The 24101-nt window shown below is 45.2% G+C and overlaps 1 protein-coding gene and 1 long non-coding RNA gene across 2 annotated transcripts; both read right to left on the reverse strand.

Moving 5' to 3' along the window:
- Positions 1–1464: 1464 nt before the first annotated feature.
- LOC102903334 (uncharacterized) lies at positions 1465–7308 on the reverse strand. The gene is made up of 2 exons (XR_013051116.1): positions 7255–7308; positions 1465–3111 (listed from the first exon to the last, which is right to left on the reverse strand). It is a non-coding gene; the product is annotated as an uncharacterized LOC102903334 (long non-coding RNA).
- Positions 7309–12431: 5123 nt separating this feature from the next.
- Positions 12432–19730, reverse strand: LOC107400228 (acylcarnitine hydrolase-like). The gene is made up of 12 exons (XM_076571594.1): positions 19637–19730; positions 18355–18565; positions 17428–17569; positions 16651–16784; positions 16312–16570; positions 15081–15179; positions 14719–14859; positions 14528–14608; positions 14150–14294; positions 13653–13790; positions 13200–13272; positions 12432–12755 (listed from the first exon to the last, which is right to left on the reverse strand). Exons 1-12 carry the CDS (start codon positions 19722–19724, stop codon positions 12569–12571), a joined length of 1698 nt encoding a protein of 565 aa, XP_076427709.1. The 5' UTR covers positions 19725–19730; the 3' UTR covers positions 12432–12568.
- Positions 19731–24101: the final 4371 nt, after the last annotated feature.

The raw sequence follows: 24101 nt of genomic DNA on the forward strand, positions 1-24101 counted from the left end.
ACACAATTCTCCCAACCTGGTTGATAGCCAGAATATCTGCTTTAGTCTTGTCTCATAGGCAACATGCCAGGGCCTCTGAGTCCTTGGCCTCACATCCTGACATGTTGGCCACTGTCTGTAAATAGAACAGGTTCATCCCTCCCAGAAAGGAGCAGATTTTCCTTGATTCCAAGTGGATAATATTGCCCCCAAATGCCACATCCTACTGGGTTTTTTTTTTGTGTGTGTGAAAGGACTTAAGTGGAATTGTTCACATCATCAGTTGCACCTGGCAAGCTTGCCTCCAGTGTTCTTAAATTGAAGGGACAAGAAACACAGGTCTGTCCATGTTCTATTCAGTCCCCTTTACCCAGCCCAGTCACAGGCTTACCTGAAAAAGCTGAGGATACACAAACGATAGTGAATATAACTATTACTATTTCCTTAGTAGCTACCCATATGGATCCATCAGTCATGGAAGCTATTCCTAAAACCAGTCCACCACCATGGATCCATACCATCACCTGGAGACATCAACGCTGATGCCAGGAGGACCACTCTCAGCTCAAGATCAAGTGGACTGCCTACTGGATTATCAACTGTTTGTCTCTGTGCAGGTCAACATACACACAGATTACCTCAGGATCTCAGGAAATGGTCCACGGATGGGGTACTCTAGAACTATAAGCACAGTTCCATTCCTGCTGGGGACCAGCCTCAGCAGTTTCAGGGGTCTGAAGGACGGGATACCTGGAAGGCGCAGTAACGACTCAGAGACAGTGCTTGTGCAAGCTGACACTTTGGGCTTTTGCAGTTGCTAAGTAGCTTTTGCTACAGCTTCTGCTTTTGCCCTGGTAACCTCAGTCTTTTATTTTCATGAGCAAGGGGAAACAGAAAGAAAAGGGGGAAATCACCCAATATGGAATGTTCTCATAATTCCAAAGGTTATTCTTAGAAAATCACCAATATATTCTTCATCATCTTTAATTAAACACAGGAACTATCCCAGACTTAACACCAAAGTAAGCATAATCTATTTTTATTATTAATGATTATACAATCTTCTGAGCACTCGGCCCAGAGGCTAGCAACATGCAATTTCACAAAAAAAGGTAAAAATAAGAACAGTGGTTAATATACCAGACAGTCATTTCCTTCTCACAGCCTGCTCCGACCTCAAGACCCCTGCAGCTGCTTAAGTTCCTCATCTGCAAACACCAAGCCCCATGACTGGTGGGTCACAATGACCTCAGACAAGAAGTCTGTCCCTGCAAGTCAGCGACTTATGTCTTTCTTATCCCGACAATTCCAAGAAAGACCTGATCCAATTTTCAGAGCTTCCGTGAAAGGAAGCTCACCTTTCCTGGTAGGTCTTTTCAATCTAGGAACTCAATAAAACTTGCAGCAATCACTCCAACCATTGCCACATTGTCTCCACACTCCTTCAGGAGAAATCAAAATATCAGGATTAAAGTTGCCATCTCCCTTTCTTTTTCTTTTTTTTTTTTGCCATCTCCCTTCTTTGTGGAGGCCACCATTTTCCTCCTATTCTAGGTTCCCACACTTATAGTTTGTCATCCCATCTATATGTTACTCCATATCCCTTAGGGTCTCAAGTTTTACACAATGCCCTTGGAATATCCTCAGAAACTGAATTATTCATCATGGCCTATTTGCATCCAGTGTGCTGATACACATCATACCATGTGCTATAGTTGACCACACATTCAGTACAGTTTATCCAAGCCTGAAAAGCTTCCCCAGGCTGTAGGTTCTTTCCCATGATGTGCATAACTGCCTTAACCCCAGCCTGGGTGATCATATCTGTATAATTACCCTGTATCACAGAAATTACCATTGATCTAGGAACACAGAACATGAAGATAAGATAGAAGAAAAATACTAGCATTACAAGAAATAATTATATGGAGTAGAACATGACATGTGCATGCCATAAAGCATGACCTTGAGACATGCAGGTATTTCTGCCTTGGCCTTCTAGAGGCATGCTAAGCAGAACATCTGGAGGTGAATACACGGAGGGTTGATGGTCCACAGTCTTGGGTCCCTCATCTCCAATCTCTGCTGGCAGCACATTAGGCATCTTATGTAGCATCTCTGACACATTCCTACCCCCAATCATGAAATTTCAGCATGGATTAGTGGCTCTAGGTCTAAAGTGATGTCATCACCAACCACTCTGAGACCCATCAAAGTGGAACAAGTAGGAATGTCTCCATGAGTGTCTTTCTGGATTGCTATTCAGAAGAGTCATCAGATCCCATTGGCACAACAGATAACTTGCAGCCAGAAATTTTGGTGATGTCAATATGCAGCCATTGATCATCCTCCAGAGTGGGTCTGCCAGGTTCAAGTGATAGAATTATTGGTTTAATCAAAGACCTAGAGCCTCTTACCTCTCTGAGCCCTGCAGCTGAAGGTTTTTCTGTGCTCTCCCAGCACCAAGGACCCCACAGCCGCTTATAAAATAATCACTCAGAAACATATTAATTAAAACTGCTCAGCCATTAGCTCAGGCTAACTATTGAATAGCTCTTACACTTAAATTAACCCATAATTCTTATTTATGTTTAGCCACATGGCTTGGTACCTTTTCTCAGCTCTGCCTTCAGATCTTGCTTCCTCTGTGGATGGCTGATGACTCCAGACTCACCCTTCCTGTTCCCAGAATTCTCCTCTCTGCTTGTCCTTCCTGTACTTCCTGTCTGGCTACTGATGAATCAGCACTTTATTAACCAATCAGAGCAACACATTCACAGCATACACATTGATATCCACAGCAGAGCCTCTGTGTTCTGAGTCACACACCCAGGTTTAAGCAGCTCACCATGGCTGAGATGACCTTCTTGACCCAAATAAGGTAAGACTAATCATGGTCTAAACTACAGTGGAGCTCAGAATTACTTTGTCCCTTCCAGTCTTCCAGAGAAAGAAACATCTTCTCCCCCAGCTGACTGTAGCCTGACACTCAGAGGTAAGTTAGAATCTTCATGGGCATAAGATGGTGTGTAGATATTGAGATACAGGCAGTCCTCAGACATAAAAGTGTGTGGCATGATGAGATGCATCTCCTTTACAACCTGAAAAGTTATCATATCAGTCTGCAGACACCTGGTGAAAATGGAAGACAGTTAGTCCAAGATATGTTATTGTGAAACCTAAATGTTAGCCTACACTTTCTCTCAGCCACCTCCAACTGCTGCTTCTGCAATGCCCTGTCATATCTGACCCCTCTCTAAAGTCCCATCCTACGAATGTAAATCCACTAGCCCTACAGAAATAGAAATGGAGCAAGGTTGGGCGGTGGTGACGCACGCCTTTAATCCCAGCACTGAGGAGGCAGAGCCAGGCGGATCTCTGTGTGTTTGAGGCCAGCCTGAGCTACAGAATGAGTTCCAGGAAAGATGCAAAGCTACACAGAGAAGCCTTGTCTCAAAAAAAAGAGAGAAATGGAGCAACGCTTTCATGGAGGCCTCTGGTTGAACAGTAATATTATGAGCCCTAGTATATGGAGACTTCTGAAATATTTTATGGAAATGATAGCCTTTCTGTACTAACATCCATCCATTCTGCCTGTACTACTTAAATCCTGGTGTAATAGTTAGTTTTGATTGCTTACTGGCACAATGTAGAATCACCTGGAAAAAGAATCTTAATGAGGGTTTTCTAGATCATATTGGCCTGCGGATATGCCTTTGGCAATCTTGATTATGTACATTGAGATATGAATATCTGCCTATTGTAGGAGGCACCATTCCCTAGGAAGGGGCTTCTGGATTGTATAAGAACGAAGTTAGTGAAGCATTAGCAGGTATGCATGTGTCCCTTAGGTTCTGTTCGTGATTAGGGATGTGATATTATCAGTTCCATTGAACTTCTGCCCCTGTGGTTTCCCATCTATGGTTGATTACAACCTGGAAATGTAACCCACAGTAAAATCTTTCTTCACTCTGTTCCTTTTGTTGGGGTACTCCATCACAGCAACAGAAAACAGACCAAGACACTTGGGTATTGGGATTCTGTACCCACATAGAGGTATAGGTATGAATGGACAATACAACAGGGTAGTGATACATTCTTCGTCTCACTCCAGACTCTGAAGGTACCTCCTCCTTCTTCTACATAGTCTCCAGATGAAAGCATGTATATTTGTTCCTTAGTCAATGACACCTAGACAATGGATGGTCACAGTGACTGTGAAGAATGGCCTTAGTCTCTCTCCTCACTGCAGTACCTGCAGCTAAATCCCTGCAGGTGCCAAGCTCTGATCCAGGAGCCTGGCGCAGTTGTTCTTCTCTAATCCTTAGCACATTCACCGGAAACAAGCCTGGCAGACTGCCCTCAGCACAGACTGGAGCTGCTATAGAGCTGAGATGGAGGAGGCACTGCAGTGTGGCCTAGAGCTCAGGCCGGAAGTCCCCTGGGCCCCAGAACTTACATGGCTGGCTGGGAGGTTCCATTTCTCACACCACCCCATGGCTCAGGGGGTTCAGGGGGAGCAAAGCGCAGTGGTCCTACAGGAGGCTTGGCAAAGGGAATTCCCAGGAAGGTATAGACACCAACTTCACTGTCTTTCACATGGACAAGGCTTCCTCTCACCTGCTGTGTGTGTGTGTGTGATCCTGATGGGGCTGGCTGTGTCCTAGACTGTAAATGAAGAGATGCCATCAATTGTGACACTTGAGAATTCCCACCTCATTGTCACTGTGCTACATGGAAGATAACCTGGGTCCTCCCAGTTCAACTGTGGGATGTTGATATGAGGCTTCTGAATTACTTAGGGCTGGAAACCTTGTCCACTGGCCCTCTTGAAAATTGACAGGACACATCTCTAGTGAACACAGTGACAGGTTGAGAGCCACTTGGCATTATGAAGCAATTATTGTCATTATCCAAAGTCAGAAGGAGCTCTAGCCATAACCACACATAGAGGAGGGACATGTCCCCCTTGTTCTTTTGTCCCTGCTGGCTCCTCAGTACATGGTAACCTTACACATCTCTGACCCTGCAAGTACCACAGGGCCCATCCTGTGGGATTTGGTGGGGGCATTTGGGGATGCACAATTCCATACTTCCATCTGTCATTTCTACCAACTTCGCCCTCCCTGGTCCTTCCCTCCCACAAGCTCAGCCTCTGACTTTGCAGAACCGAGTTGCTCCAACCCTGGTCCCCTCTTTTCACTTATGCAGCCTCACAATGCACGTGGAGGAGGAGAAGCAGGAGCCCACAGGCCACAGCATACAGCTAGCCAGGAAATCTATCGAGTGGCATGTTGAATCCCAGGACTAAGTCTGTGCTACTACTGCAAGATGAGTCTCATAACAACAGAAAACAGAACAGATAGGCCTTACCCAGGCAGGAATTTGTGCCTTTTAGGGGTATAGATGTGGAAATTTGGTTGGGGGTTGGGGGAATGTTCTTATTGCAGGAGAAATGATAAGGCAGAAGCCACAGGGAGCCAATAGGCAAAGCCTCCTCTGCAGTTTCTGCTTCTTCCAAGGCCTCTGGCATAGACATAGCATGGCATCTTAAGTCTTTCTGGAATGCCAGGATCCTTGTCCTTGAACATGGAGTCATCATGATCCCTTGTCCTTTTACTCACCACCCAATGTGGGTGTGGGAGTGAAGACCAGGGAACAGAAAGCTGTAACAAGAGAAGCCATGGGGCTTCTACGAGTAGGTACACACTGAAGATGCCACAGATGGATAGAAGTGTAAGGGCAGGAGCTCTAAGTGTGACCTTCATCCTCAAGATTCTTCTGTGCAGTCAAGACTCAAAGAGCAGTGAGTCCACCCTCAGGGTCCCTTGTCCCTTATGGTGATCTTAGATCTGCAGGTCCCCTTCCTGTTAGTTCATGCCAGTCTCATGAAAAGACACTGGAATTCTGGCTCTCCTGCCATCACCTCCATAATGAGGCCACTCACATTGCCAGCTCCTGCTGAGATTATCTTCACAGTCATTTATCTATTGACAAACATTTGACTGTATATCCATTTCCCCCACATTTACTCATGTATTGTGTGCATGTATGTATGTATGCATATGTGTACACAAGTTCTATCAAGTACATGTGGAGGTCAGAAGAAAATGTGTGGTAGTTGTTAGGATTCTGCCCTCACTCCAGCTGTGCACAGTTCAGGCTCTTGCATGTTACATCGTCAGTGTATGCTGGTGACTATGCATGTGCCTTAAAAGCCAGATGCAGACTCCATCCTCTCTCTCTGCTCTGCTCTGCTCCCTCCCCCCACCATCTTTCTCTCTCTTCAGGCCTGGGCTCTCCTCTTTCCCCTCTCTCCTTTCCCTCCTAATAAAGCTCTGAAAACTAATACTGGGTTCTGTCATGACTGTGACTTTTCAATGTGGTAACCAGTGCCACCACCAGCCCAGTTTATCATCATCTCAGTAATCACTTATCTATTTCCAACATATGGCACTCAGGGACAAAACATAGGTTGTCAAGGTTGGCAGCAGACTCCATAACTGGCTAAACCACTTGCCAGTCCCCACCTGACATACGATGGGGCTCTCAAGCATATAAGTCCAGAACTAGGAGTTTCGGAATCACAAAAACCCTGGCAAGCTACATCAAAGAATATACTGCCCAGAGTTCACACTTAGCCACAACTGACTTCCTGGGAATCAGTGGGAATCAACATTGGATAGCCTTTAGTGCTAACTGAGATTGGCCTTGGCTCTATGTTTCCAGCCCTGGATAGTTCAGGGACTCACAGCTCAGCACTGAGAATTCCTCCCCCTTGATATAGTGTCATGCCTCCTATGCATGCTTGTCTAGTCTGTGGTCCCAGCCTTTCCTGGTAGATATTCCACTTTTAGTATTCTGACCCAAGGAACTGCTGAGCTGTGGGGGCTGAAAGGTTCCCAACTCCTTCAATCTCTGGGTCAAGGAACAATTTCTTTATGTTTCTTGGACATTCTGGTGCTTCTTCCCAATTCCAGACTGCTTTACAGTTCAGCTGGAAGAAAGGCCCCACATGTACATCATCATTCAGAGGCCAAAGACATGGTAAAAATGTGGGCTGGAGAAGATGCTCAAGTTCTCTCTCTCATTCTCTCTCTCTCTCCTCTCTCTCTCTCTCTCTCTCTCTCTCTCTCTCTCTCTCTCTCTTAAATTAAAATAATTTAAAATAGATTCTTCTCTCACAATAGAACCTGACCACGGTTTCCTCTCCCTCCACTCCTCCTAGATCCCTCCCATTTCCCTTCCCTGCTAGATCAATTCCCCCTCATTTACCTCTTCAGATAAGAGCAGGCATCCAAGACAGGACAGCCATGCAACTTCTTTTCTGTAGAGGGAGGCAGGCAGACAGTTTTACCATCAGACAGACAGACAGACAGACAGACAGACATCGAAACAGAGATCTAAAAGCAGAGGCTCCAAGCTCATGAAAACACCTTCAATGAGACACCATTCCACACCCATTTCATATATTCATTGTTAGAAAAGACATGGAACAATTAACACCCTTGTACATGACCAGAGGAGATACTTAGGGGTGCAGTCATTTTGAAAGATAGCTTTGTATTTTCTTCAAAAGTTAAACACACACTTGATTGAGCAGTTCTGCTTTCAGGCTTTAGCAAAGGAAATGAAAGTACTGATCACAAAAAACAAACAAGCAAAAAAACCAAAAAAAAAAAAAACAAAAAACAAAAAACAAAAACAAAAAAACCCCATGTTCCAAAAAGTTGATGAGAACTTCACTAACAGCAGCAAAACCAACAACAAAACGTGGAAATCCCTGAGAAGCACATTAGCCAGGGAGTGAGTAAAACATATGTTCATACACAAAGAATGACACTGTCAGTCAGAGGACAGTGCCACACGAATCTCAAAGGCATTATGTAAGGAATGGAAAGAGTCACCAATGATTCCTCTTCCATGATAGAATAGCCAGGGCCTTATGGTTATAAATCCTATGCCATTTCCAAAGCATTCCATCAGAAAGCAATCAATGTTTGCCATGATCAGCAATCAGAAAATGATTAACAAAATAATCCAGGGGACCTCTTTCTAGTGAAAGACACTCTCTCATACTTGAAGTCAGGGTGGTTGACTTCAAAATAGTTCATATTTTATGTGAATTAACCAAGCTATTCACACAAACCATTCAACAGTACATCTTTTCAACAATAAGACTATTGCTCAAAGTCTAAAAATCTCTTTGTCAGTGTCCAGCGCACTTGCAGAAATACCATGTGTGTGCAGCAGAAGCTCAATAATGCCTTCAGGCTCTCCTGGAAATCCCAGGCATCAGCCCTCCTGAACTCAAAGGAAGGGCTTTTCTCTCTTCCCAGCTCCTGAGTCCAGCTGAAACTTATCCTCAACCCTTTCTACTTCCTGTTATTGAAGATTGCAAGATATTGCAAGAATCATCATTTTGGTGCTGTCCTATGACTGGCCTTCAAGTTAGTGGATGAAACCTGTAAGTGCTAGTCCCCAGGATGACACAGGGAGGATCAGGATTTAAAGAAGGAGAGACATAGCCCCTCTTTTAATTCTTCTCTCATATATTACATCCTGACCTCAGTTTCCCCTGCCTCTACTCCTCTCAGTAGACCCCATTCTCTCTGTGCCCAAAATCTACTCCTCCTCCATTTCCCTTCAGAAAAGAGCAGGCCTTGCAGGGATATCAACCTAACAAGTCATAACAACTTGCAATAAGACTAGGCACAAACCCTCAGATCAAGGCTGGGTGAGACAACTCTGTGGGAGGAAAGGGTCCCAAGAACAGGCCAGAGGGTAAGAGACCCTCCTCACTTCCACTGTTAGGAGTCCCACAAGAAAACCAAGTTACAAAACCATAATTTATATGTAAATGACATAGCTCAGACCCATGCAGGCTCTGTCTCTGAGCCCCTATAAGCCCTGCTTATTTGGTTCCGTGGCCTATGTTCTTGTCGTGTTCTTTACCCCTCTGGCTCCTACAATCCCTCCTCCCTTTCTTAGGCAGGAATTCCTGAGCTCTGCTTAATGTTTGGCTGTGAGTCTCTGCAATTGCTCCCATCAGCTTGTGGATGAAAACTCTCTGATGATGATTGGGTTAGGCACTGATCTATGAGTATGACTGAATATCATTAGGAATTATTTAATTAACTTCTTTTTTCCCAGTTGTGTTTGCCTCTATTCTAAGTCTCTGGGATATCCAACCTCCCATTGTATCCAGGCAGTGTCATGTTTGGACTCCCTCTCCTGGCATGGGGCTCAAGTTAGATCAGTTATTGCTTGGCACATGTTATGGACCACCATTTCCCCAGCACATGTTTCATGAAGATCAAATTGTAAGTCCATATGATGGTCCCTTAGAAAATTGGGAATCAGTATACCTCAAGACCTAGCTATTCCATTCTTGGGCATATATCCAAAGGACCCTCTACACTACTAGAAGGACTCTTGCTCAACTATGTTCATAGCAGCTTTATTCATAATATCCAGATACTGGAAACAGCCTAGATAGCCTTCAACTGAAGAATGGATAAAGAAAATGTGATATATTTAAGAATGCGGTATGACCCAGCTGTTAGAAAAAAAAATCCAAAAAAACGACATCATGAAATATGTCAGGAAATGGATGGAACTAGAAAAAAATTATCCTGAGTGAGGTAATCCCGAAGGAGAAAGACAAACATGGTATGCACTCACTGATAAGTGGATATTAGCTGTTAAGTAAAGGATAACCATGCTACAATCCACAGACCCAGAGTAACTAAGTAACAAGGAGGGCTCAAGGGGGATGTAGGGATCTCCCTGGGAAGAGGAAATAAAAAAGATTTTGTGGGTGTGGGCTTGGAAACAGAAAGCATCAGACATGGCTGGAAAGGACAGAAGGAGAGGGTACTCGGAGAGATGCCTGGAATTTGGGGGCATTGGGAAGTAATGTGGAAACATATTGTAGTGGAAACTCCCCGGATTCTATGAATGTGACCCTAGTGAAGACTCCTGTAATGGAGGATATGGAGCCTGAACTGGTCATTTTCTGTAACCAGGCAATGCTTCCAGTGGTGGAACATGGACAGAACCCTTTAATGACAGAGAGAAATGCTTTAAGGGAACACAGAGACCGATTGAGCACATTTTTTTCACCTTTGTATGATGGCATAAAGTGTAAGTAAAAGTTTTTAATAGAGGACACAGAAAAACTTTAGGGACAAAAATAAATTCAGAATAATTTAATAATGTGGGAGATAAAGGAGAATGATTGTGTCCCAAGGAACCAAAGTGTTCACGGGGATCTGTGAAAGTTAGAAATAGCCTTCCATACATGGACAGATACTGGGGGAGACTGGGATAGGATGCTCTACTCCTGGACATTTCTGGACCTTCTGATGCTCCCATCCGACTTCCAGGACACACCTCACAGTCAAACATATTCATAGATGTAAGGAAAATGTAGACATGAACCTCATAGTATCTCCAGGCCCTGGGGTGGGGGAGAAACTTCAACAGACTCCAACACACACCACACCACACCACACACACACACACACACACACACACACACACACACACACACACACTGTCTCAGGCTAGAGGACCTAATGGTCAGATCCAGATATCCTCAAAAAATACATCACTCACTACTTGTGAAATACATAGCTGAGTGGGTGGACTATCTCAGTATAATGATATTAAGAACTGATGGTTATTTCATAGGAACTATTGTTATACATTCTATACTGTGGGAACGACTCCTGCACAAAGGACCCACTTAACAGAGATGGTCTCTGCTCCATGGTCCTGAAACCGGTCCTGGTTGCCCAGCGTGGCCATGTCTTTGACCCAGAAGAGGTCTTGACTCTGAAGAGGCCTTTGGCTGTGAAATGGATGGCTTACCAAAGTCTAAGAGTTGATCCAGTCTGGTAGAGAGGAGATAAAAAGAAGAGCGGCTTCCTGTGTGGCAGGAGAAGCAGCGGGGAAAGCACGAGTCTTATCGCCCAAAGCACCAAGAAGAAAGGTATTTGCTGACACAAACCCTCATCTTTCTCACCAATTGGACTCCCGGAGCTCCACTTGGGGCCTGGCCGTGGATCTCTGCATCCGGTACCCTCAGTCATTGGATGGGGTTTCTAGCATGACAATTAGGGTGTTTGGCCATCCCATCACCAGAGTAGGTCAGTTCAGGCTGTCTCTCGACCATTACCAGTAGTCTATTGTTGGGGTATCTTTGTGGATTTCTGTGGGCCTCTCTAGCACTTTGCTTCTTCCTATTTTCATGTGGTCTTCATTTATCATGGCCTTTTATTCCTTGTTCTCCCTCTCTGTTCTTGATCCAGCTGGGATCTCCCGCTCCCCTAAGCTCTCTTTCCCTTGACCCTCGCCCTTCATTACCCCCACTCATATCCATGTTGTTCATGTAGATCTCATCCATTTCTCTGTCATTCGGCGATCCCTATGTCTTTCTTGTGGTCCTGTTTTCTAGGTAGCCTCCCTGGAGTTGTGAGTAGCAGTCTAGTTATCTTTGTTTTACATCTAGTATACTCCTATGAGTGAGTACATACCATGTTTGTCTTTCTGAGTCTGGGTTACCTCACTCAGGATGATAGCACAGGGACAAATAGCCAAACGAATGGAAACATATGAACTATGAACCAATAGCTTAGGAGCACCCAACTGGATCAGGCCCTCTGGATAAGTGAGACAGTTGATTAGCTTGATCTCTTTGGGAGGCATCCAGGCAGTGGGACTGGGTCCTGTACTCAGTGCATGAGTTGGCTGTTTGAAACCTGGGGCTTATACAGGGACACTTGGCTCAGCCTGGGAGGAGGGGACTGGACCTGCCTGGACTGAGTCTACCAGGTTGAACTCAATCCTCAGGGGAGTCTTTGGCCTAGAGGAGATGGAAATGGGGAGTGGGCTGGGAGGAAGGTGGGGGTGGGGGGGAGAACAAGGGAATCCGTGGCTGATATGTAAAATTAAATTAAATTATAAAATAAAATAAAAAAGAAAGGTATTTGTATCCCGTTAAAAGGTTTCTCTGTCGATGCAGTAAGCCAGATCAAGCTGAATTCATAGTAAATTATTGGTCAAAGAACACCCAGTGACCTTTCCAGCTCCCAGAGGTGAGGCATGGGAAGGGAGCAGGAAAAATGACATGGCCACACTGAAGGAGGGGTCCCGAATACCCTGCAGGCACTGGGTGGGGTGATGACGAAACCTACACAAGCTGGGCCCATGTCCCACCATGGTAGGCAGGGTCCTGAGCAGCTTGCAGCCTTAGGGCAAAAATAGTGGCCATTAGAGCTGGGCGGTGGTGGCGCACGCCTTTAATCCCAGCACTCGGGAGGCAGAGCCAGGCGGATCTCTGTGAGTTCGAGGCCAGCCTGGGCTACCAAGTGAGCTCCAGGAAAGGCGCAAAGCTACACAGAGAAACCCTGTCTCGAAAAAAAAAAAAAAAAAAAGTAGTGGCCATCACAGAAAATGCAGAACTGGGCTCCTCTGGCAGTTATCTGAGACGGCAAGGTCTGGAGAGAGAACTGGAGCTGAGCCTGAGATTACAGCCAAACACCCTTCAGCAGCGAAGCCCACACACCATTCCTCACACAGGGCACTAGAGCTCTTTGTGCATGTTCTGAGACTTCTTTAGCTCCTGGATCTTCTGGGGCAGAGTCTTGGTCCAGAACTGCAGCCTTCTGGCCTTCAGGGCTCGGCCCACAGCAGGCTTGATGTTCAGCTGCAGGTACTGCTCATCATGGTCCAACATGGGCCAGTAGGGTAGACCCTCGCTGTTGGGGTTCCTGTGGATATGCCAGCCAGTGGGGAAGGGTGAGGTCACTCTGATCCAAAGTCTGACCCTCTGATTTGGGTCATGGCAGTGGTACAGTTAGGCTGGTGTTTAAAGTGGCGGATGGGATGAGTGTCCAAATGTAGAGACACAAGTGTCACCCACTAGTTTCTGCTTCATGTGGGGGAAGACTACTTGACCTGTTTTATGTCTACATCTAAGAGGCAAAATCTAAAGAGCTGTACACTATGGCTCATGAGCCTGGTCACTGTGAGATGACCAGTAACTGACACCTACAAAGTAGATGTATACATGTGCTATCTAGTAGAGAAGAGATTGTTATATGATGGAAGATCCGTGAATGCTAAAGAGACAACCACCCCAAAGGGAGACCTACAGGGACTCAAATATCTCTATAACCCATATAGAGAAGGTTGAGAGAGAGGTGTGTTCTCACCCATATCTTGCAAAGTTGGCCCAGTACTTCATCATCCTCCTATTCAATAGCTCTTCCTCCTCAGTGAGGACAACTGGAGTGATGGGAAAAATAAATGTTGAAGTCCATGATGCCACACACAACTGCCAAATCATGCCTTATACTCACAGTCCCAGCTGCTGTCAGAACTGTAACTATCAGCTTTGTTACCTCCCTTCTTCACTATACAATACCCAACATCCACGCATGCCTCTAATTGAATTCATGCCCCAGTGTGCTGTAATCTCCATGACAGGCTAGACTGGGACAGGCCCAGATTCTAATCTTAGTCTGATTTTTGGGATATGATATGGTACAAATTTGATTTCTATCATCTCCCAGAACCTGGTTTTCCTCAAATAGACTAAGAGCTCAGGAGTCCCTGAGGTGTCATCTGAGACCTCCATCAGCTCAAGCAGAATAAGGAAGACTCACGTTTCATGCCAAAGAAGAAGGACCCAAAGACAAAAGGAACCTCATCAGCATGGTCAGCCTTCACGTGGGGTGGCCTGATACTCTTGAGGAAGCTGGATTGATGTTGGAATTCATAGAAGTAGACAGGGTTGTGGGAACCTGGAGGTGAGGATGATGAGTGACTTAGTGGCCCCTCACCTGGAGTTTTTCTGATATGTATTTGGTGACAAGGTACCTTGATCTAAAGTTACCTGGAATCATAAATGTTAAAGAGGAGAGGAAGTTCCAAGCTGGAGCACTAGCTGTGGAAAAGCCCATGGCAAAACACTGCTCATGGCCTTCCCAGCTGAGTGGTTATATCAAGTCAATAGATTATCAGCAACTCATTTTCTCCGCTGTACCTAGATGTCACTCTCTTTAACTAGACATGAGACCTGGATTTTACACTGCTCCACAGTGCTTACCAGTGACCTACATCTCTGAGCTGCTCCCTTAAGCCTTGTTACAGAGGTACTTACGCTGAAAATGTGCTACTTGGAGTGCAGGGATCACAAACATGAAGTCTCCCATCATCTCTGTGTACTGTATTTGGAGGGTCTGGGCATCTTCAGTGTCCCCCATGTACTCTTCCATTAGCAGGTCACCACACTCAGGAGGCAGCATCTACACCAAGGAGATAGGGAATAATGAGGCTAGTAATGTTGTTGGTTAGGTAGGCAACAGTCTTTGGTATGGGAGAACAGGGCCTGTGATCAGATAGGGTGTAGATAAAAAGATTCACGGTCTGAGGTCACCACACACAGAATTACACATATATACTGACCTTCATTAATAGGGATGCTGTCTGAGGAGATATAAGGGACCTTTCTTTTTGGATAGGACCAGATGTATCTTACCATTTGTGCTGCTGTATTCTTCAGAACATCCTGCAGGTTCTCTCTGGTTATTTCCTTTATTGTTTGAGCAGAGCCCATGACCTGGGAGATAGAAATGTGGGATCTGATGGACTTGGATTAGAGATGTATTGAGTTCCCTGTACTTAACATATGAGTCTCCAGACTCCCAGAGGGTTGGAATTGAGTCTCACCATGGGGAGGATCCAACTATACTCATCATTGTTGACACCAATGATGCTGGGGACAGGGTGAAAATCCACAGAGGCCAACAACTCTCTGGGATGCCTGGGTAGGAATACCCCATCTACCACAGCAGGGATGATCTTGAAGACCTGAGAGGCAGTAAAAGTTAATGCTGAAGGTCAATAAAATACATATGCTGATCCAATGAGTTACTACCACCATTTTATCATGTCTTACTAGCCTCAGGGTGCTAAGCTCATTCTGGAAGGGAATCTACACTTGGATTAGCCTATCTTGGTGTTCATATTGTACACAGAACTAATGGACACAAAGTCTGACTAGATATTTTAAGACATACAATTCTACCTACCTTATTAATGACCAGAATCTCTGCTTCACGTTTGCCTCTCAGACAGTGCACCAGGGCCTCTGAGTCCTTGGCCTCACATCCAGATAGGTTGGCAACAGTCTATAAAGGGAAAAAGTGGGGTGAAGAGTTCTCTCGACTCCAACTTGATGTTATTGGACTAACTACCACACTATAGTGTGTGTTGTGTGTGGTTTGTTATAAATATAAATTGTTACCTTTGTGAAAATACTCAAAGCAAGCAGTATACTTTCAACCTGCATACATGAATTTTTTTTTTTTTTGGCCTACGTTAGTTCTGTTTAGTCCACCCATCTTTCTGTGTTTTGTGTATAAGAGAAGGACTAAGTGTGCCAAAGTTTGTATGTGAATGTAAGAGGACATCTCCTTTTTTCACAGATGTTCCCTTATTTGAGACAGGCTGTCTTCTTTTATTACTGCTTCTATGCTAGCTGAAATGCTCTGTGAACATCCAGGGATTCCCATGTTTCTGCCTTCCACCTGACCACAGGAACATTGGAATTACAGATATTACTATCTCCAGCCTTTTGTGGGTCTAGGGATTTGAACTTAGGTTCTCAGGCTTGCACTTCCAGCACGTTAAAAAACCCACAGGGCTACCTCCCAAAGCACACTCCTATTTATTTTCATCAGTAATGTAAGCTGCTAGGAGCAGTTTGCTGTCACCCAGTATGAAGTAGAGGTGAGTAGAGTCTAACCCCTGAGTTTCTCAAATATTACTGGAAAGAAATTGTTTCCCATGATCATTGTTTCCCCCACTGAACAGAAGACCAGAGTACCAGACCATGCAGGCTGAGGGGACAGACTAGGGTGCTGGGGGATGTCTTTCTGTACACTGTAAATATGTGTAGCTCTGATTGGTTGATAAATAAAACTGTTTGGCCAATGGCAAGGCAGAATAAGGTTAGGCAATACATAAAACTGAAAATGGAAAAAAGAAGTATGGAGTCAGAAGAGATGCCAGCCCACTGCCTAAGGAGCAACAAGATGCCAGCAGTCCAGTAATGCCATAGCCATGGGACAACATACAAATTAACAGGAATCGGTTGAATTAAGTTGAAAGAGCTAGCTAATGTAAGCTGACCAATAGGCCATACAGTTTGTAAGTAACATAAGCCTCTCTGTGTTCACTTAGGACCAAGCAGCTGTAGGACTAGGAAGGACACAGAAAAACTTCCAACTACTTAGGCCTGTGATGGTTAAGGGCACTTACAGTGTAGACCATCTCATGGGTGTCAGAGATAAGGCCAGGTAGCAGGACCACTCCACTCTCCATGATGGCTCTGTGGAAGAGTCCTTTGGACATGGGAGACACCACATGTGAAGACACACTTGCACCACCTGCTGACTCGCCAAAAATAGTGACCTGGTCAGGGTTGCCTCCAAAGTGGGCGATATTCTGCTGGACCCAGCGTAGGGCGGCCACTTGGTCCAGGTAGCCCCAGTTGCCTCTGGCATGCTGGTCTCCAGTGCTGTGAAGTAGAGGGGCATGGATCAAAGGGCTGTCTAGGTTCTTCTCAGCTGCTTCTGTTTAGCTCAGCCCTAGGCTCACCTGAAAAAGCCCAGAACACCTAGGCGATATTGGATATGGACCACCACGATATCCTCTGAGGCTGCCAATATGGATCCATCAGTAATGGAAGCCATTCCTCCAACCAGAGCACCACCATGGATCCACACCATCACCTGGAGAAGTCAATAGAGATGCCAGGAAGCTCCTAGCTAGCCAAAGCTCTGCAGGACTGTTTACTAGACTATCAATCAACTTCTGTGCTTCTGTCTAACTATACAAATACATAGAAATCCTCAGCACTTCAGAGCTTTGGTCATGACTCAGGGCCTCTAATAGCCCCATTGGGTTGTTTCTAGCCCCCCTCAGTTTGAATTAGCAATTCTATGTATACAGTAATGTTATCATTTCTCAGGCTCTTCATAGTGAAACAAAGAGGGGTATCTTCATGGATATTTCTCCAGATTAAAAATGGAAAGAATCATTAACTCTCATCGGCACAACAGATATCCTAAAGGAAGGAATGGGTGACCTCAATGTGGAGCCTTGAGCACCTAAGCAGTTCTGCAGGGCTCGGGTTGGAGAATGAGTCCTGGTTTTTTCAAATAGCTAGAGCCTTTGATCACTCAGTGCTTCAGTGCTTTGTGTCCCTTACCCAGGTTTCATCTGCATAGTGTGGCTGAGAAGGCCTATTTTTTACCCAAAGAGGGCAAGGCATTTCAACAGAGTCCATACTGCAATGGAGCTTTTGTTCCTCCCTTTTTGTTATCATCATGAAAAAATACCCTGTCCCCAAGCTGACCATAACTTGACACTCACAGGTAGATTAGAGCCCTCATGGGCATGAGCTGGAGTGTAGATGTTGAGATGCAGGCAGTCCTCAGATATAGAGATGGGAGGCAATGTTAGTTTCATATCCTTTAGGCCCTCTGCATTCATCATTTCAAGGCTTTGCAGACACCTGATGGAAATAGCAGACAGATATTCCAAAACCAAATGTGTGTCTGAATTTTTTCTCAATCACCTTCACTTGCTGCTCTTCATGATGCCCTGTTAACACATATTCCCTCTCTAATAGTAGCTTCGTCCCCTAAGTTCCTTTTGCCAGTATTTTATTACATCAAAGACAACAAACTAAGATTGCAATATTGGAGTGTTATATCCACAGGTACTAGAGGATTCAGTGGACATACTGCCTAAAGGGTGGTGAAAAATTCTTCATCCCCTGAATATAGAATCTCAGGGAACTTCTTTTTCCTACACTGTCTCCAGAGGCAATTAGTTACATATCCTTACTCCTTTGTCAGTGACACTTGGCCCTTTAGGTTGTCATAGTGACTGTGAGTGTGGGGTTTAGCAAGTATTCATAATGCTACACTCCTCAGGATCTGAAGTGTATTCTACTAGATTCAGGGGCACTTTCTGCTTAATAGGTCAAAACACATGCCTAGAGATCCCTCCCATTGTGGCAGAGAACACTGGGCTCAATTTGAATCTGTGAACAATTTTATCTTTGTTCCTGTCTATAGTCCCTGCATCCAACTCCCTATGCCAAGCTCTGCCTAAGGAGATTGGCAAGGTTGTTCTACTCAGTTTTACTACATGTATCAGAAAAATGCATGGGGGACACCCCACAATGGGAGAAAACTGCTACAGAGCTGAGATGGAGGAAAGACTTCAGCATGGTTCAGAGCTCAGAGCAAATCTTCACTCTAGGGCCAGACATTTTTTGGGTCCAGAACTTACATGGCTGGATGTGAGGTTCCATCTCTCACACCACTCCATGGCTCAGGAGCTTCAGGGGGAGCAAAGCGCAGTTGTCCTATAGGTGGCTTGGCAAAGGGAATTCCCAGGAAGGTATGGACACCAATTTTGGTGTCCTTCACATGGACAAGGCTGCCTCGGACCTGGCCTGTGTGTGTGTTTCTGATGGGGCTGGCCTCTGATGAGTCCTGACCTGTGGGTGGAGAGATGCCATCCGGGTTAGTTTTGTGCAATCAGTTACCACAGGTTGTGAGAGTTCCTATCTCGCTGTTACCAGGGCACACAGGAAGGAAACCCAGGACCTCCCAGTTCAGCTATGAGGTTTTATTGAGTATAGGAGCTCCCCTATGAAGGGTTCACAACACGCCCCCACGGTCGCATATACCAGGTGGACACTTCCGCCTAGCCAATTCCAGGTCAGGATAGGCAGTTCCGGGTCAGGGCGTCTCTCCTAACCAGGATACCCGGCGGACCTGGACACCACCGCCTAGCAAGTTCCGGGTCAAGGCATCTCGCTTAACCAGGTTCTGTGACGTTACATGGCTACGTAAGCGCGCAACGTGACCATGTGATCTACGCACACGCGTGGGTAGTGACGTGACCTGGCGATGCCCCCAGCCCGTTTTAAAGTGGAGCACCATGTTCCCAGTCCCCTCTTCTTCTCCACGCACGTGTCTCTCCCACAGGCCTGTGCACTCTCTATCCCTTTATCTCTAATAACCCTTATAAGCGGATTCTGTCGTGTTTTGTGACACTTCCTTGCAGGGTAAGAACACAACGCAGCTAAATAACTAACACCCTATCCTTCAGGGCCAGGAACCTTTCCTATTACCCCTTTGAAGGGTGTGAGAGCATTTCTCTGGCCAAAGAGGTCACACACTCTGAGCCATTTGGCCACATGAATTTATGATTTTTGTCATTCTTATCCAAAGGTCAGTAGAAGTTACAGTCATAGCCATATACTAAGGAGGAAAAATATCTTCTGATCACTTTCCTTAGAATTGTCTAGCACTCTCCAGAGCTCCTTACACTGAACTGTCTTCTCAGTCTGGAGTGATCTTAGACATCTCTGATGGTCTGGGTGGACCCACAAAAATCAGTGGGCTTTGGTTAGGAGATTGGGAGGCACCTGTTTCTCACGCACCCACCCCCACCCTGTCCCATGTTCCCTGGGCCATCCCTCCCACAAACTCAGCCTCTGATGCTGCAGAATTTGGCAGCTCTGACTCTAGTCATTCCCCATTGCCAGCTTAGTGAGCCTCACCCTGCACATGGAGAAGGAGAAGCAGGAGCCCCAAGACCACAGCATTCAGCCAGCTATGAAGTTGATTCAGTGGCATGACAGCTCCCATCCTGAGTCTGTGCTGCTACATAGGACACCAATGTTTCAAAAACAGGAAGCAGAATCTGTGGGCCTTGCCCAGGCAGGAATTTAAATCAAAAGGATGTAGGCGGGAACTTGGTGTGGTGGGGCAAAGTTCTCATTGTTTAAAAACTGCTTAGTCAGAAGTGATGGGAGCCAGTGGCAGGGAGTTACTGCAAAGTCACCTCTTCTATTTCCTTTTCCTCCGACCTCCTGGAAAGGCACAGCATGGATTCTGAAGCTCTTCTGGGATACTAGGAACCCTGTCCTCACTCCTGGGCAGAAATCTGTAACAGGAGGAGCTAGAGGGCTTCTATGAGTAAGTATTCACTCAAGATGTCACAAGAGAGACAGGCAAGTAAAGAAGCTCTGTGACCTTCATCCTCAAGACTCCTCTGAACTGGAGCCTGCTCCAGGGTCCCTAGTACCTACAATGACCTTAGAGTTAGACACCTCCATGTTAGGTCACAGTTGTTTGATCAAAACACAGTGCAATTCTGTTCTTTTAAAGTCCACAGCCCCTGTTTACTCCATCCTCATGATGTGTCTCCTCTAGTAGACAACTCTTGTCAAGATCAGCTTCACAGTTATTTATCTATTTAACAAATGTTTCATTGTTTGAGTTTATTTATTTACTGTGTTCTTGTTTCTTTCTTTCTATTTATTTTTATTGCATGAAAAATTTATTTTCTTTTTTTATGAAGGAATTTTTTATTCATTTTTACACCAACCACAGATCCCCCTCTCTTCCTTCCTCTTGCCTCTCCAGGCTTCCCCCTGCCCAACCCACCCCCTATTCTCTCCTTCAACAAGATGATGTATCCCATGGGCAGGTACAAAGTCTGCTACATTCAGTTGAATCAGGCCAAGACCCTCCCCCTGCATCAAGGCTATGCAAGGCGTCCCACCATAGGTAGTGGGCTTTAAAAAGCCAGCTCATGCACCAGGGATGGATCCCGATCTCACTGCCAGGGGCTCCTCAAGCAGATCAAGCTACACAACTGTCTCACTTAAGAAGAAGGTCTAGTCCAGTCCCATGGAGGTTCCAGAGCTGTTGGTCTAATGTTGATGAGTTCCCATCAGTTTGGTTTGGTTGTCTATGTAGGTTTCCCCATCATGATCTTGATGCCCCTTGCTCATAGATTCCTTCTTTTCTCTCTTTGACTTGACTCTCAGAGCTTGGTGTGGTGCCTGGATATGGATCTCTGCATCAGCTTCCATCAATTACTGGATGAAGGCTCTATGATGACAGTTAGGGTATTCACTGATCTGATTATTGGGGTAATCCAGTTCAGGTACCCTCTTACTGTGTTCATGTACATAAGGGATAATTTGTGTAAGTTCCGTCCTCTGTATAAGTTCCTCTAATTCCACCATATGGAACCCAAAGTGGAACTTGGGTCATCAGGGTTAGAGAAAAGTTCTCTTACCACCCCTTGATCAATATTACAGGTAACCATATGACAAACACTTAATGGGCTTTGATAGCTTCAACACTGGGGTCAATCTGATGTCTCAGAACCTATGATAAACCTGAGATAAAAGTCTATAAATAGAGGTTCCAGAATCACAATAAAATGCTGACATGATATACCAAAGGATGCAGGATCAGAAGTCCATATTCAGTCCAGACTGATTTCCTAGAGGAAGTGGTGTGAGGATCAGTGTCCATCGCCTTTAATGCCACCTGAGAATTGACCTTGGCTCCAAATTATCTTCATTATTATCTAAATAATAGTCTATAGCCTAACAGCATGGCATTGTGGGACTTCCTCTTTGGTGTCTGGCTGGCTGTTTACCTGGCACAGCACAGCTCAGCTTTTCCTGCCTCCTCTAATCAACAGGGGCTCCCTATATTTCATGTCACCTTTTCAGTGTACTCTTGTCCTCTCTGTGGTCCTAGCCTTTCTTGGAAGATGTTTTCTCTACTCCAAGTTCCCAACCAAAGGAAGATCTGGACAATGCAAGCTGCGAAGTAGCCAGTTCCTTGAATCTCAGGATGAAGGAACTAGATTCCCAATGTATCATGGACATTGCTGTGCTTCTTAATCCAAGACATTTTTATAGTTCAGCTAGGGAAATCCCAGTGTGCCCTGCTACTCACTGCACCATCACTCAGAGCCCCTGTGTTGATGATGGTCATGACCACAGTAAAAATGTGAAATGAGGAAGATACTCATGTTCTGTCTTATGGAGCGAGGCTGGGAGCAAGTATGGAGATAAAGAGAGAATGAAAAAAGAGATGAGATGAGAAAGAAAGAAAGAAAGAAAGAAAGAAAGAAAGAAAGAAAGAAAGAAAGAAAGAAAGAAAGAAAGAAAGATAGGGAGAGTAGAATGTAGGTGCTCAAGTCCATGAAAATTTCTTCAATGAGATACTACTATACCCTTGCTCAATAATCAGATTTAAGACTCATAAAGTCAAGTGTTGGCAAAGACATGGAGCTACTGGCACTACATACACCACTGGAGGATTACAAAATGATATGATCATTATAGACATCAGTTAGACAGTTCTTTTTAAAAGCTGAACACATTTATCCTGTGATTGAGTAGTTCTACTCCCTGGTCTTTAGTTCAAGGAATTGAAAAAAACAATTACAAAGCCTCATACTTCCAAAGTTCATAAGAGCTTCAATAAAAGTAGTGAAAATCAGGTCACTCAGGTGTACATCAACTAGGGATTGGGTAAAATATGTTGTGTGAATATATGGAATGACACTGTTAACCAAAGACAGCACACTTGAACCTTAAAGACCTCTTACTCAGTAACAGGACCAGTCACATAGGAATCCTTTTCTGAGATAGGATAGCTAGGACTCTGATGTTTCTAAATTATATGCAGTTTCCAAACTGAATCATCAGAAAGTGGTTGCCCTGGAGCAGAGTTCAGGCAATGACTGACAGAGAGAACCTCAAGGGAACTTCTTCCAGTGAAAGCAGGAGTCTCATACTTATGTGAAAGTGATTTCTTAGATCATAGTTTTATGCAAAATTTACCCATCTATGCTAGAACGTAGGCAAATTTGGTTGCATAGAAATCATTGGCATAAGAGATTCTAAAAGGTGACACTGGGGATGAGGGGGCAATAGAGGGTAAAGTATGGAGGAAGAGAACATAAGGGAATGGAATGGTAGAGCTGGAACAGGGTCGGAGTGGGAGGGTAATGAAAGAGATAGCATAATAGAGGGAGACATCATGGGGATAGGGAGAAACTGGGTGCTAGGGAAGTTCCCAGAAATCCACAAGGATGAGCCCAGATTAAACTACTAGCAATAGTAGAGAGGGTGCCTGAACTGGCTTACTATAGTAATCAGATTGGTGAATAGCCTAATTGTCATCATTGAGCCTTCATTCAGTAATTGATGGAAGCAGATGCAGAGATCCACAGCCAAACACCAGGCTGAGCTCCAGGAGTCAAAGATAGAGAAGAGGGAGTCTATGAGCAAGAAGCATCAAAATCATAATGAGAAAACCTACAGAGACAACCAAACCAGACTAGTGGGAACTCACGAACATGAGACCAACAGCTGTGGAGCCTCCATGGGACTGGACTAGATCCTCTGCATAAGTGAGGCATGGTGTAGCTTGATTTGCTAGAGGGGCCCCTGGCAGTGAGATTGGGATCCATCCCTGATGCATGAGCTGGCTTTTTGGAGCCCACTACCTATGGTAGGACACCTTGCACAGCCATGATTTGGTGGGAGGGGCTAAATGTATAGGGCTCTGCTGACTCCCCATGGGAGGCCTTATCTTGTTGGAGGAGGAAATGTCAGATGGACTGGTGGGGGGAAGGCTAGAGAAATGGGAGGAGGGAAGAGAGGGGGATCTGTGGTTGGTAAGTAAAATGAATAAAAAATTTCTTAATAAAAATAAATGACACAGCTACTGAAAGTCTAAAGATCATTTGGTGAAGTGTCCTGTAACGGGTCCCGGTTGCCCAGCGTGGCCACGTCTTTGACCCAGAAGAGGTATTGACTCCGAAGAGGCCTTTGGCTTGAAATGGATGGCTTACCAAAGCTCAAGTGTTGATCTGGTCGGGCAGAGAGGAGATAAAAAAAAGAGTGGCTTCCTGAGTGGCAGGAGAACCGGCAGAGGGAGCACGAGTCTTCTTGTCCAAAGCAGAAAGATGAAAGGTATTTGTATCCCATTAAAAGGTTTCTCTGCCTATGCAGTAAGCTGGATCAAGCCGAATCCAGTAAAAGACCATGTTTATTGGGCAAAGCACTCCCTGGTGACCTTTCCAGCCCCCAGAGGAGAGACAGGGGAAGGGAGCAAGAGAAATGACATGACCACACTGAAGAAGGGGGCCCAAATATCCTGAAGGCACCAGGTGAGGTGATGAGGAAACCTACATAAGCTGGGCCT

This window comes from Peromyscus maniculatus, chromosome 5 (genome assembly GCF_049852395.1).
Source record: "Peromyscus maniculatus bairdii isolate BWxNUB_F1_BW_parent chromosome 5, HU_Pman_BW_mat_3.1, whole genome shotgun sequence".
Classification (NCBI taxonomy): Eukaryota; Metazoa; Chordata; class Mammalia; order Rodentia; family Cricetidae; genus Peromyscus; species Peromyscus maniculatus.

Bases quoted from the DNA above. Each gene is read 5' to 3' on its own strand.
- LOC107400228 (XM_076571594.1), bottom strand. From the start codon at position 19,724: ATGGGAGCTGTCATGCCACTGAATCAACTTCATAGCTGGCTGAATGCT. The intron at 16,785-17,427 runs GTGAGTGTCAAG...TGACTTCTCCAG, and splicing joins ATGAGGGCTCTAATCTACCT to GTGATGGTGTGGATCCATGG. The intron at 12,756-13,199 runs GTGAGAACACAC...GCATATCCACAG, and splicing joins GCCAACTTTGCAAGATATGG to GAACCCCAACAGCGAGGGTC.